At 37.6% G+C, this 14,368-nt stretch overlaps 1 protein-coding gene across 1 annotated transcript; it reads left to right on the forward strand.

Moving 5' to 3' along the window:
* Nucleotides 1-13,328: 13,328 nt before the first annotated feature.
* On the forward strand, nucleotides 13,329-13,810 carry LOC139859110 (uncharacterized). The gene is made up of 2 exons (XM_071847918.1): nucleotides 13,329-13,631; nucleotides 13,709-13,810. Exons 1-2 carry the CDS (start codon nucleotides 13,329-13,331, stop codon nucleotides 13,808-13,810), a joined length of 405 nt encoding a protein of 134 aa, XP_071704019.1.
* The last annotated feature ends 558 nt before the right edge of the window (nucleotides 13,811-14,368 follow it).

Consider the following 14,368-nt stretch of genomic DNA (forward strand, 5'->3'; position numbering starts at 1 on the left):
GGTGGTTGGTGGTGGTTAATGGTGGTGGTGGTGGGTGGTGGTGGTGGGTGGTGGTTGTGGTGGTGGTGGTTTGTGGGGGTGATGGATGGCGGTGGTTGTTGTTGGTGGGGGTGGTGGTGGGTGGTAGTTGTGGTGGTTGGTGGTGGTGGTTGGTGGTGGTTAGTGGTGGTGGCGGTTGGTGGTGGTAGGTGGTGTGGGGTGGTGGCAGTTGATGGTGGTGGTGGTTGGTGATGGTGGCTGGTGGATGGTGGTGGTTGGTGGTAGTGGTTGTTGTTGTTGGTGGTGGTGGTGGTGGGTGTTGGTTGATTGTGGTGGTATTTGGTGGTGGTGGTGGTGGGTGGTGGTTGGTGGTGGTGGGTGGTGGTTGGTGGTGTGTGGTGGTGGTGGTTGGTGGTGGGTGGTGATATTTAGGGGTGGTTGGTGGTGGTGGTGATTGGTGGTGATTGTGGTTGGTGGTGGTGATGGTGGTGGTTGGTGGTGATGGTGGTGTGTGGTGGTGGTGGTGGTGGTTGGTGGTTGGTGGTGGTTGGTGGTGATGGTGGTTTGTGGTGGTGGTGGATGGTGGTGATTGGTGGTGGTTGGTGGTGGGTAATGTAGGGTGGTGGCAGTTGATGGTGGTGGTGGTTGGTGAATGGTGGTGGCTGGTGGATGGTGGTGGTTGGTGGTGTTGGGTGTGTGGTGGTGGTTGGTGATGGTGGTGGTGGTGTGTGGTGGGTGATGGTGGTGGTGGTGGTTAGTGGTGGTGGTGGTGGTGTGTGGTAGGTGGTGGTGGTGGATGGTGGTGAGTGGTGGTGAGTGGTGGTGGTGGGTGTTGGTGGTGGGTGGTGGGTGTTGGTGGGTGTTGGTGGTGGGTGGTGATGGTGGTTGGTGGTGGTGGTGGGTGATGGTGGTGGTGGTGTGTGGTAGGTGGTGGTTGGTGGTGGTGGTGGTTGGTGGTGGTGGTGGTTGGTGGTGGTTGGTGGTGTTGGTGGTTGGTGGTGGTGGGTGGTGGTTATGGTGGTGGTGGTGGTTGGTGAGGGTGATGGATGGCGGTGGTTGTTGTTGGTGGGGGTGGTTGGTGGTGGTGGGTGGTGGGTGGTGGTTAGTGGTAGTAGGTGGTGGGTGGTGGTGGGTGGTGTGGGGTGGTGGCATTTGATGGTGGTGGTGGTTGGTGGTGTTGGGTGGTAGTGGTTGGTGGTGGTGGTGGTGGTGGGTGTTGGTTGATTGTGGTGGTAGTTGGTGGTGGTGGTGGTGGGTGGTGGTTGGTAGTGGTGGGTGGTGGTGGGTGGTGGTACGTTGATGGGTGATGGTTGGTGGTGGTCGTGGTTGGTGGTGGGTGGTGATGTTTTGGGGGTGGTTGGTAGTGGTGGTGGTTGGTGGTGATGGTGGTGTGTAGTGTTGGTGGTGGTGGTGGTGGTGGTGGTGGTTGATGGTGATGGTAGTGTGTGGTGGTGGTGGTGGTTGGTGGTGTGTGGTGGTGGTGGTTGGTGGGGGTGGTGGTGGGTGGTGGTGGTTGGTGGTGGTGGTGGTTGGTGGTGGTTTGTGGTGGTGGTGGTTGGTGGGTGGTTGGTGGTGGGTGGTGGTGGTGGTTGTTGGTGGTGGTTAGTGGTGGTGGCGGTTGGTGGTGGTGGGTGGTGGGTGGTGTGGGGTGGTGGCAGTTGATGGTGGTGGTGGTTGGTGGTGGTGGCTGGTGGATGGTGGTGGTTGGTGGTGTTGGGTGGTAGTGGTTGGTGGTGGTGGTGGTGGTGGGTGTTGGTTGATTGTGGTGGTAGTTGGTGGTGTGTGGTGGGTGGTGGTTGGTAGTGGTGGGTGGTGATGTTTGGGGGGGTTGGTGGTGGTGGTGGTTGGTGGTGTTGGTGGTTGATGGTGTTGGTGGTGGTGGTGGTGGTGGTGGTGTGTGGTAGGTGGTGTTGGTGGTGGTGATGGTGGTGGTGGTGTGTGGTAGGTGGTGGGTGATGGTGGTGGTGGTTGGTGTTGGTTGGTCGTGTTGGGTGGCAGTGGTTGGTGGTGGTGGTGGTGGGTGGTGGTTGATTGTGGTGGTAGTTGGTGGTGGTGGTGGTGGGTGGTGGTTGGTAGTGGTATGTTGATGGGTGGTGGTTGGTGGTGTGTGGTGGTGGTGGTTGGTGGTGGGTGGTGATGTTTTGGGGGTGGTTGGTGGTGGTGGTGGGTGGTGGTGGGTGGTGTGGGGTGGTGGTAGTTGATGGTGGTGGTGGTTGGTGGTGGTGGCTAGTGGATGGTGGTGGTTGGTGGTGTTGGGTGGTAGTGGTTGTTGTTGTTGGTGGTGGTGGTGGTGGGTGTTGGTTGATTGTGGTGGTAGTTGGTGGTGGTGGTGGGTGGTGGTTGGTAGTGGTGGATGGTGGTGGTATGTTGATGGGTGGTGGTTAGTGGTGTGTGGTGGTCGTGGTTGGTGATGGGTGGTGATGTTTTGGGGGTGGTTGGTGGTGATGCTGGTGTGTGGTGTTGGTGGTGGTGGTGGTGGTGGTGGTTGATGGTGGGTGGTGGTGGTTGGTGGTTAGTGGTGGTTGGTGGTGATGGTGGTTGGTGGTGGTTTGTGGTGGTGGTGGATAGTGGTGGTTGGTGGTGGTGGTGGGTGGTGGTGGTGGTAGTGGTTGGTTGTGGTTAGTGGTGGTGGCGGTTGGTGGTGGTGGGTGGTGGGTGGTGTGGGGTGGTGGCAGTTGATGGTGGTGGTGGTTGGTGGTGGTGGCTGGTGGATGGTGGTGGTTGGTGGTGTTGGGTGGTAGTGGTTAGTGGTGGTGGTGGTGGTGGTGGTGGGTGTTGGTTGATTGTGGTGGTAGTTGGTGGTGTGTGGTGGGTGGTGGTTGATAGTGGTGGGTGGTGGGTAGTGATGTTTGGGGGTGGTTGGTGGTGGTGGTGGTTGGTGGTGATGGTGGTGTGTGGTGTTGGTGGTGGTGGGTGGTGGTGATGGTTGGTGGTAGTGTGTGGTGGTGGTGGTGATGGTTGGTGGTGGGTGGTGGTGGTTGGTGGTAGTGGTGGTGGTGTGTGGTGGTGGTGGTTGGTGGTGATGGTGGTGGGTAGTGGTGGTGGTGGGTGGTAGTGGTGGTTGGTGGATGGTGGTTGTTGGTGGTTGGTGGATAGTGGTGGTGGTGGTTGTTGGTGATGGTTGGTGGTGGTGTGTTGGTGGTGGTTGGTGGATGGTGGTGGTAGTGGTTGTTGGTGATGGTTGGTGGTGGTGGTGGATGATGGTTGTTGGTGGTGGTGGTGGTGGTTGGTGGTGGTTGGTTGATGGTGGTGGTGGTGGATGGTGGTAGTGGTTGTGGTGATTGGTTGTGGTTGGTTGTGGTGGTAGTTGGTGGTGGTTGGTGGTTGGTTGTGGTGGGTGGTGGTGTGTGGTGGTGTTGGTGGGTGGTGATGGTTGGTGGTGGTGGTGGATGATGGTGGTTGGTGGTGGCGGTTGGCGGTGGCGGTTGGTGGTTGATGTTGGTTGGCGGTAGTGGTGGTGGTGGTGGTTGGTGGTGATGGTGAAGGTGGTTCATAATATGTTAACTTTTGTATAAAATTAATTTTATTAATCATAATTATTAAAATGACTATTTTACCCTTTCATGCATTTTAAGTTAAAATGAAGTTTTATGATATTTTGTGGTCCACATTTGCTTATCCGGTTTGTACTCGTTTTAAACTTAGCCACGGATCGTGCCCATATATATATATATATATATATATATATATATATATATATATATATATATATATATATATATATATATATATATACACACGATGAAAACACAAAAATTAAAGAACAAAACCAATACTCACATTGAGTCATAATTAGCGACCTAAAATGTTGTGATTATAAAACGTACGGCAGCGGAGACGTGCATCGTGCATTTCATTAGTGATTAAGCGATATAATTAAAGTAACTAATTAAGGAGTTACATGTTGTGAGCCAAAATTGGCAACCCGACAAAGACGACAGTTTCTTAGGGATGTCTATATCATAATCAAATCATTGGGTCATTGTAATTCACCCCACAAACGACCCCTACACACAACCTGTCATCCACTACATCGAGTTTGATGCTTATAATTATAACATGATGCAATATGAGATGGTGTACTACTGTAAGACTCGTCCCACATCGGTGGAAAGGAGAACGAAACACCTTTTATAAGATGGGTGTGGATGCTTCTCCTAGTAGACGCATTTTGGAAAGCAAAACTGTGAGACTGTGAATGACTGAATGATAGGTAAGCCGGAGGTTAAAGCAGACAATATCTACTAAGAGTTGCGCAGACTGTTACAGAATGGTATCAGAGTTGGGGCCTGTATCGATGTGCACTGCGGGGACGTAGTGTCCCAAAGGGGGAGAGTTGTAAGACTCGTCCCACATCGGTGGGTGAGGAGAACGAAACACCCTTTATAAGAGAGGGTGTGGATACCTCGTCTGGTAGACGCGTTTTGAAGTTCAAGATCAGAAAACAATATACTTACTAGTTATGAGTGAATCGATCATTTACACTGAACTGTCGTTTAAAGCCTAAATTGAACTTCAGGGACCAACTGTGTATTTTTTGCTCATGAAAAGGATGATGATGATGATCAAAAGGACTATTGGTGCAATCTTTTAAGAAACTTTAGAGACCAACCGTGTATTTTTGACTAACGATCGTTAATGAATTTGACGTTATAAATTAAAATTCGTAATCCTTTTTGGGCATAACCACTTTGGGAGTTATCTTGATTATCAAATTGGTTAACATAGGTTACATTTTTCGGTTCATTTCCTTTAACATATGCTTTTAATGCTTACAAGTGTCATAAAGCATTTAACAATAAAAAGCGTTAAAAAAATTACAAACACTAAAAGACATCAAAAAATAATAATAATAATTAAAAGTATAAAAAATTCATTTAATACTTGATAATTTAAAAATTTTATACCATATTTATACTAATAAGTGTGAATATATAATAAATATATAACGTGTTATAATTCAGTAGGCTTATAACTACCTTTAGTGGTTCTTGACTGTAGAAGGTATATAGAGATAGAGATACTGTAAAACGGAGAAAACAAAGGTTGAACAAAAGGTATGAGTAATTGGTTTTTATTTATAGAAAAATGTACAATGAGAGTTTGGTGGCATTTGGAATCTAGAGAGAGAGAGTGTTTTTGTTAACCAAAAAATACATCCCATAAACTCTAACTCAACACACCTATTTATACTCAAAAAAATATACTATGCAATATCTATAATAATAATAAAATTATCATCCAATTATTACTTTTATAACACTCCCCCTTGGATGTTAATTTTATTAGTGAATAACTAGTACTGCCTCGTTAAAAACCTTGCTAAAGAAAACCCTTTGGGATAAAACTTTAGCTAAGGGAAAAAGAGTGCAGCATAGAGTTGACTCCCCCTCAAGTAGGCAACGCCTGAGTTGTTACATCTTCTGAACATGCCTCATGCCAATATTATGAACGTGTGTTCTGAAAATAGCAGTTGGAAGTACTTTGGTGAAAAGATCAGCAGAGTTGTTGATTGAACGTATCTCATTTTAATCTGGTTGTCTTTTATGATATCTTGAGTATATGAGAAAAATCTGAGGTTTTCATCTGAAACTGTATCATCTAAATCTTGTATGTACAAGTTTGGCCCTCGTGATTTGTCTACAGTCTCCTTCATGGTTTGTTCAAACCGTTGTTTCAGTTCCTATTCCCTTTCAGTCTTTTTCTGAGCCTTACCAATATACCATTCTTTTCCATCAAACTTATGACCGTTAAGACCGTTTATAGCTTTAGCGCCTCGTCAGCATTTATGTTTTGTTCTGTCATTTTTGATACTCTTCTTTCATTTGTATTATGTAAGCTGTATTATCTTCATAGATAGTTGTTACGCTTTTATAGCGTTCTAGTCCACAAGAATCAATAATGATTTGTATCATTGATCTTAACTAAAATCATTCCCGAGTAGCTTCATGTAATGCAATCACTTCGGCATGATTTGATGATGTTGCAACAAGTGTTTGTTTTGAGAACGTCATGATATTGCGGTGCCTCCATTTAGGAATACATATCCAGTTTGAGATTTAGCTTTATGTAGATCGGATAAATAATCTGCATCTGTATAACCAAACAAATCTTGTTTCGAGTTGTTAGAATAAAATAATTATAAATCAGTAGTTCTCCGAAGGTATCAAACTATTTGTTTGATCCCATTCCAATGTCTTTTGGTAGGGGCTGAGCTGAACCTTGTCAACAAATTAACTGCAAAAGAAATGTCAGATCTTGTATAATCTATAAGATACATAAGAACCTCAATTGCACTAAAATATAGAACTTCCGATCTGTTAAAATTTTCATGATCTTCGCAGGGATGAAATAGATCAGTGTCAATATTGAGTGATCTAACAACAATGAGTTTGTCTTTAAAAAAAATGTTTTAAAATCTTTTCGGTATAAGTTGTTTGATGTACAAGTAAACCATTAGGCATATGCTCAATTTGCAATCCAAGGTAATACTTGGTTTTTTCAAGATCTTTCATTTCTAACTTAAGCATTTACTGCTGGTATATATGATTTAGTCACTCTTTTTGTATCTTTAAATGCATAAAGTAATTAATTTGCAAGTTCTTGCATATGCATTATTTTTGAACTTTCGTTTCGCATTCTTTTGTGCGAGTTCTATATACCTTAATTGATGTTCACATAATGAAGCATCTTTTTATTTATTTTTCATTTCTCCCCCTAATATAGGGAACAATGTTTCATTAAAGTGACAATCGGCAAAATGTGCTGTAAAACATCACCCGTCATGAGTTCAATATATCTTATGATTGAAGATGTTTCATATCCAACATATATTTAAATCCTTCTTTGAGGAATCATTTATTGTGGTGGTGCAATTAAAAATACACTGCACAGCCAAATGTCCTAAGATGGAAAATATTTGGCTCTCGACCAAAATTAAGTTGGTAATGGAGAATATTTATGACTTGCACTTGGTTTAATGCGAATTAATGTCGCATCATGTAATTTTACATGTCCCCATATAAATATTGAGAGTTTTGTACTCATTTCCAATTGTCTAGTTATTAGCTGCAAGCGTTTATCTATTGATTTAGCTAAACCAATTTTGTGTATGCACATGAGTAACTGGATGTTCAACAACAATCCCTGTAGACATATAATAATCATTCAATACTTGAGATGTTAACTCACCAGCATTATCAAGTCTCATCCTTTTAATGATGTAATCAGAATAATGTGTTCTCAATTTAATAATTTGTGAAAGAAACTTTGCAAATGCCATATTACGGCTTGATAACACACAAACATGAGACCATCCGCTAGATGCGTCTATTAGAATCATGAAATATCAAAATGGTTCACATGATGGATGAATTGGTCCATATATATTCCCTTGAATTCTTTCAAGAAATATTGGTGATTCTTTCTCAATGTGCTTTTCATTAATCACCATATGTGATTTTCATTAATTACCATATGTGTTTTTCGTTAATCACTATATGTGCTTTTCATTAATCACTATATGTGCTTTTCATTAATCACCATATGTGATTTTCATTAATCACCATATGTGCTTTTCATCATATATCATTTTCACCATATGCGCTTTTAATCATATGTGCTGCGCTTTTCGTCATATGCACTTTTCATTATATGCGCTTTTAATTATATGCGATGCGCTTTTCATCATATGCGCTTTTTATCATATGCGCTTTTAATCATATGCGCTGCGCTTTTCATCATATGCGCTTTTTATCATATGCGCTTTTAATCCTATGCGCTTTTCGGTGCTACATAGATATTTCTCATTTTCGATTATCGTTGACTGATAATCATATCCACTATGATATATATCAGAGAAACTTAACAAATTTCTCTTTGATTTGGGAGAAAACAAGACATTGTTTACCAAAAAATTCGTACCATTTGGTAATATGAAATTTTGCCTTTTTCGTTTCTTATATCAAGTTTGCAAGAGCTGGTATAGTATTTATAATTCCTTCATTTGATTTAAATCAATGAAATATTTCTTAGATTTGATCATAGTGTGTATGTTACTACTATCTGCAATACATAGGTCTTTACCATTTAATTGATGTTGTATTTCTGCAGGATTCATACTAAAACTTCAAATAAGATAAGCAAATAATGAGTTATATTTCAGCAAGATAATCAAATTATATTACCTGCAAACAAGTTATAATCTGAAGTACATAAAAGATAACACTTAATAAAACATATGCGTTATGGTCTAAAACCATTTATTTATGAGTGATACATAAAAAAAACTAGGCATCTTAGAAAATTCAAACCATTCAAGTCTCAAGGTAGCTCAGGGTTAATTTAATCAAGATTTGTCAACAGATTCACTCTCGTTTTCTTTTCTTTTGGGACTTATTTGTAGAGCTAAACAAGATGTTCATGTATTCAAGAAATACTAGACTGATGATCCACGTTACCAGATCATTAATAAGAATCTCCGGAATTCTTATAAGAGCGTCTACTAATATCTTTAATTTTATTCTATCATGGATCACCGTTATTATTATTATTATTTTTTTTTTTGATAATTATTAACGTATCTATCTTTGAGTATTTTCCATAATACACTTGGATTTTCGATCATATAATATGTAGATTCTAAGGACTCGTCAATATGTTTGCTAAGAAAAATACTTACTATTGCTTTCTCTTGTTCGGAATAATTGTTATTTTCATTCAGGGTTTCTAAAATACCGTTTGATTCGAGATGTTTTTCTACATTCATAACCCATGTTAAGTAGTTGTTCCCACTTGTTCTAAATGAGCAAATTTAAGCCTTTTCAAATTCGACATTTTCTATTATCAAAAAGATGAATAACATAAATTATAATCATAATCAACTTCTATTCATAGACAAATAATAAAATGAAATTAGAATCATTTTAAATTCATAAGTAGCAAACAACAGAATAATGGTATGATTACAAATAATAAAACCACAAGGGCAGGATAGAATATAGGTTCACCCGGTGGTATATTAACAACAATGATGATAGTTAATATGACCAATATAATAGGAAAAATCATCCTTGTGTGAATCATTTTTACAAAAACCTTTTGAGAGTAGTAATCTGAAAAATAAAGATTGATTTGTGAAAATGTGAAAACGGAGATGTTTATTTTATATTTGAAAAATATAGTTGTTGTAACGTCGTCAGTTGACGTTAACAACCGTTATGTATATATGACCGTTGTAACGTCATTAGTTGACGTTAACGAATAAAGTCACTATATCAAAACGCGTATGAGTAATATAAAGGACAAGATTTTTTTTTCTTCTTATTTTAACTTTTAAGATTTACTTTTAATAAAAATACAAGCTACTTTTTCTTATTTTATCTTTTAAGATTTACTTTTAATAAAAATACAAACTACTTTTTCTTATTTTAACTTTTAAGATTTATACTTTTAATAAAAATACAAACTACTTTTTCTTATTTTAACTTTTAAGATTTACTTTTAATAAAAATACAAACTATTTTTTTATTTTAACTTTTAAAATTATAAATTTAAGAATAAACATTAGTATGCATGAAATAAATAATGATTAATTGCATAAGTAATCATAAATGTTAGATAACATATAAAGACCCCGTCGTATTCGTATTGATCGGAATTAATCTCGACCCATGGTACCGTGTTGTCAAATGACGTGTTGCGTACATAAAGTACCGTGTTGTCAAATGACGTGTTGCGTACAATCATGAGGTCTTATTAACATAAATATAAATGTTAGTGAAGTTAATAAGAGTTAGATTACAGAAAATATAATTCAGGTGGTATAACCGACCATATATATAACTTAAATAACATAAATATAAATGTTAGTGAAGTTAGTAAAAGTTAGATTACAGAAATATAATTCAGGTGGTATAACCGACCATATATAACTTAAATAACATAAATATAAATGTTAGTAGTCCAAAATTTGATATATTCGAGTCTGAAAATTATTAATAATTTCATACCTTGATTAGTGATTCGTGATCGTTTGAGATATCTTTTAATTACACTAAGCTTTTCGTGCTGATAACGTGTTATAATTCAGTAGGCTTATAACTACCTTTAGTGGTTCTTGACTGTAGAAGGTATATAGAGATAGAGATACTGTAAAACGGAGAAAACAAAGGTTGAACAAAAGGTATGAGTAATTGGTTTTTATTTATAGAAAAATGTACAATGAGAGTTTGGTGGCATTTGGAATCTAGAGAGAGAGAGTGTTTTTGTTAACCAAAAAATACATCCCATAAACTCTAACTCAACACACCTATTTATACTCAAAAAAATATACTATGCAATATCTATAATAATAATAAAATTATCATCCAATTATTACTTTTATAACATAACGCTATATATTCTCAAGCTTCAATTTTAATAACATACCTTTAAACATGATAATTTTACTTAAAAAGCTTATGTAAATTAGAGACTTATAGCATGAAGTGTCGTTCAATATTTATTAGACACACTAAAATTCACTGTGTTGAGAGAAAATGAATGCGTTGTCCAACTTTCATTTTCAGTATCTATTATTATTATTATTTTATTATTAGTATATTTTTTAATTATGGTAAATATTTATTTTACTTTAATAATAAACTATAAATATTGATATTGATTAGCATTACATAAACAATATAAATAACAGCTAACTTACATATTAAAGTCCTAAAATAAATCATTACAATGATTTAATGTCCTAAAAAATTAAAATGATTTTAGAAACCCTAAAATTAATATGATTACATAAAAATATTTAACATTTTTCTATCGAGTCTAGACTCACATATTCTTCCTCAAGACTACTCGAATCGGAAGAGACTATCATCTGGCTCGAATTACCTAAGGGATTTTTATCAAAGAATATAAGATACGACTCAATTCAAGAACAGCGTATCTTGGATCGATTGTTTTTTCCGCATCCACTGGTTCTCCCGCAAAGAATCTATACAACCTTGATAAATCGAAGTCAGTAACGTCGAAATTATCAAATATTTTTTTTCTCGCCAGCGTATGACTTCTAGTCATACACTCATATATACCCTACTTTACCCTGTAACGAAAGTCCATTTAAATCAAAATCGGATCCATGGATTAATGATTGATAGTAGAAAAATTATAAATTTGTGTGAGAAATTGTAGAAAGTTTTAGATGAAAATGTATAAAAATGTGTGCAAAAATCTAAAATGGAGTTGTGTTTATATAGGTGGGATAAATTGTTTAATGAAAAAAATATGGCTGCAAAATGAATAAATATTTATACATAATCGTCAAAAAGCGTGGAAAGACACATCGAAAACTCGACAGTGAGAAATCGACGATAAACAAGGATGCCGACGCGATTCGATTTATGGCGCGACTCCAGTGTTGATTTAGTGAATTGTCGACACCATGTACTCTTAGGTTGTTCCCAACGCTATGCTCGTTATGGTCGTCCATTTACTCGCCTAGGAGGGCTCCGATGGGAGTGAAGACGCCCTTGCCGCCATCCCAAGAACCGCCCTGCATCATGTGGTGTTTCTACATATTTGAAGACTAGAGTTGAGTGTATTTCATGACTGTTTTACGTATTTTGTATTACTGTGTATTGTTTATATTTGTTGCTTTATATAAAGGTGGATATGAGGTTCTTGAAAACGGGGTTTGAAAAAGAGGCTGAAAGTACGGTTTGAAGATGAGGAAGAAGATAGATTAGGTTTTAGTTTATTTGTGTGCACTAAACAATAATATTCCCTCCGTGTCAAATTAATTGTCCAATATATTTTTTCGAATGTCTCAAATTAATTGCTCACTTCGAAATATGAAAAGTAAATTTAATGAAGTTTACAATTTTTCACCTAATGAATTAATTAAATTACAAAAGTGAGAGAGTTTATAATTAATTGATTAAGGTAAAACTATAAAGTAAAAAAATACACTATGATAATGACATTTCTTAAACCCTGTTTTTTTTTGTTTTTTTTTTTTTTTTTTTGAGAACAATTAATCTGAAACAAGGGGAGTAATAAACTAATCGGATCACGCTTTTGTTTGTTTGCTACATGGGCGTGATCATTTAACATCAGAAAAGTTAATGAGTTTATTTATTATATAAAAACTTAACACCAATAAATAATTCATAATATGTAGTAATTATTAATAATGATAAATATAATTTTGTAATTAACTAATAATAATAAAATAAAAATGTAAGTCATAGTTATGGTTAAGAATGTTTAGTTTCTGGTGATATAATGACGATGTAATGCTAATATGGTAGTTAACCTGAAAATAAAGTTCGAGAGAGAGTATACGTAATGTACAATTCATTCGGTAGATTTAATGCTCGAGAAGTTTTATTACTCAAAATTTACCCTCTATAAAAGAGCTAATGGAATTTTCTTGTTAAATAAAGTATGTCAAGGTTAAGAATCACTTACACATATTACTAATAACTAATTACTACATTAACTATTAGACACTATTAGACAAAATCCATAAATAGTACCGAAGACGTTTCTGTCTTTTCATTTTTTTTCCCTTTCCAAAAAATCCCCCACACTTTGTTCGAAATTTAAAATCGACCCCCCAAACAGGGGGTAAAGTGTCAAATCAACATTTCCATTAAAAATCTTAACTAAACTCCACCCAAATATTCAACGGGTCATATCTTCTCGCCCGCAACGAGTTAAATTTTTCTGACACCATCGTTAAGCTCGAAATAATTTTACGAACACAATGTCACTAACTATATGCAAAACGGACGCTTTTTTAAAAAACGCTAAATATTTGAGTCCACCTTTCATACACGTTGATTTTTTCCTCACGGGCTCCGTACCTATTTTCATCTATTAACAACATATACATATGTGTCTTATTATTTTTTTAAAAATTATTTAATAATTTTTTTGATATTACTCAGTAAATATTCTATTCTTAAATCATACGGAGTGTTAATATAAGCTAACGAGTTAATTGCGTTAAATTTTAAAAAGTCAACAACTCCATAGCGAAACGCGGAAATACACAAATATTGTTAATTTAAGATAACATCTAAATCTTTGACGGGTTATACCTTTTCGTTTGACTCGAGTTGCGCTTCAGTAACATCATCGTTAGCCACGAAATAATTTTATAAAATAAACATAATAAAATACATTGGAAACCGAACCCCGCACGGGTTGAAATCCTAGTTTTACCTATTTAGAGTAAGCCACGTGACAAGGTGGTTCATTCATGATTCAATCTCTCTCATCAATTCCTATAAATACACCTCTACCCACCTCACCCTAAATCAACCCGACTAACTACTCTCCGTCCAAAAATGGGCATTTGCACATCAACCCATTCAACTTCAATAGCCACCGCAAAACTAATCCTAACCGACGGAACCCTACAAGAATTCTCATATCCAATCAGAGTCTCCCACATCATCAACAAGAATCCATCAACATTTATCTGCAACTCCGACGAAATAACCTTTGACGACGTCGTTTCACCCCTTAATGACAACGAAGAGCTTCAACTTGGTCAACTCTACTTTGCACTTCAGCTGACTAATCTCAAACACCCTCTCCAACCTCAAGAAATAGCTGCATTGGCAGTTAAAGCTAGTACCGCATTGGCGGTTAAATCTAGTAACCGTCGTTTTAGAAAAAATCAAATGAATGTTTTTTTTACGGTGCCGTATTCATCGAGTAAAAGGTGGCGGATGTTTCGACTGTTGGGTTGACCAAGAAAACTAGCTACAACGTTGGTGGAAAGAGACAGAACTTTAAGGTTATGTTAGATGTTATACCGGAGTAGATCGGTGACGGCGAACGTGTACTAATATATAAATGCAAAGGTGGTTGTTTTTGTAGATATATGGACACATGGTATAACGAAGTAAGGGCGATTATTGTTACGACGACGTCGTTTTTTAGCCCTTTAGTTTAAACATATTCCGTGGTTGGAAGTATTGCTACATTTTTTACTCATATAAAATGTATATGGTGTTTACTATAAAGATTACAAAATGAAATGTCTGTTTCTGTTTTATGTTTCTATTTGGGATTTTTCTAAACATAGCCTTAAAGGCTATGCTTAAGAAATTATTGTGTGCATGATTGATAGTACAAAAGTATTAGGAATGTAGTTATTAGAAAGTTAGTGGGGTAGTTTTCAACTAAGTACAATTATTTAGGGGTGTTTGGCTTAGCGTTTGAAACTAGATTTTTTAATTATTACGTTTTATAATCGCAAATAAGCTAGTTTTGGTGTTTGGCAAATATATATATAATCAAATTTGCCTTTCAAAAAAAAATATATAATCAAATTTGATTAATCACGTTTTCTAAGGTTGAAAACGTGGAAATGAGAAAG

Source organism: Rutidosis leptorrhynchoides, chromosome 7 (genome assembly GCF_046630445.1).
Source record: "Rutidosis leptorrhynchoides isolate AG116_Rl617_1_P2 chromosome 7, CSIRO_AGI_Rlap_v1, whole genome shotgun sequence".
Lineage (NCBI taxonomy): Eukaryota > Viridiplantae > Streptophyta > Magnoliopsida > Asterales > Asteraceae > Rutidosis > Rutidosis leptorrhynchoides.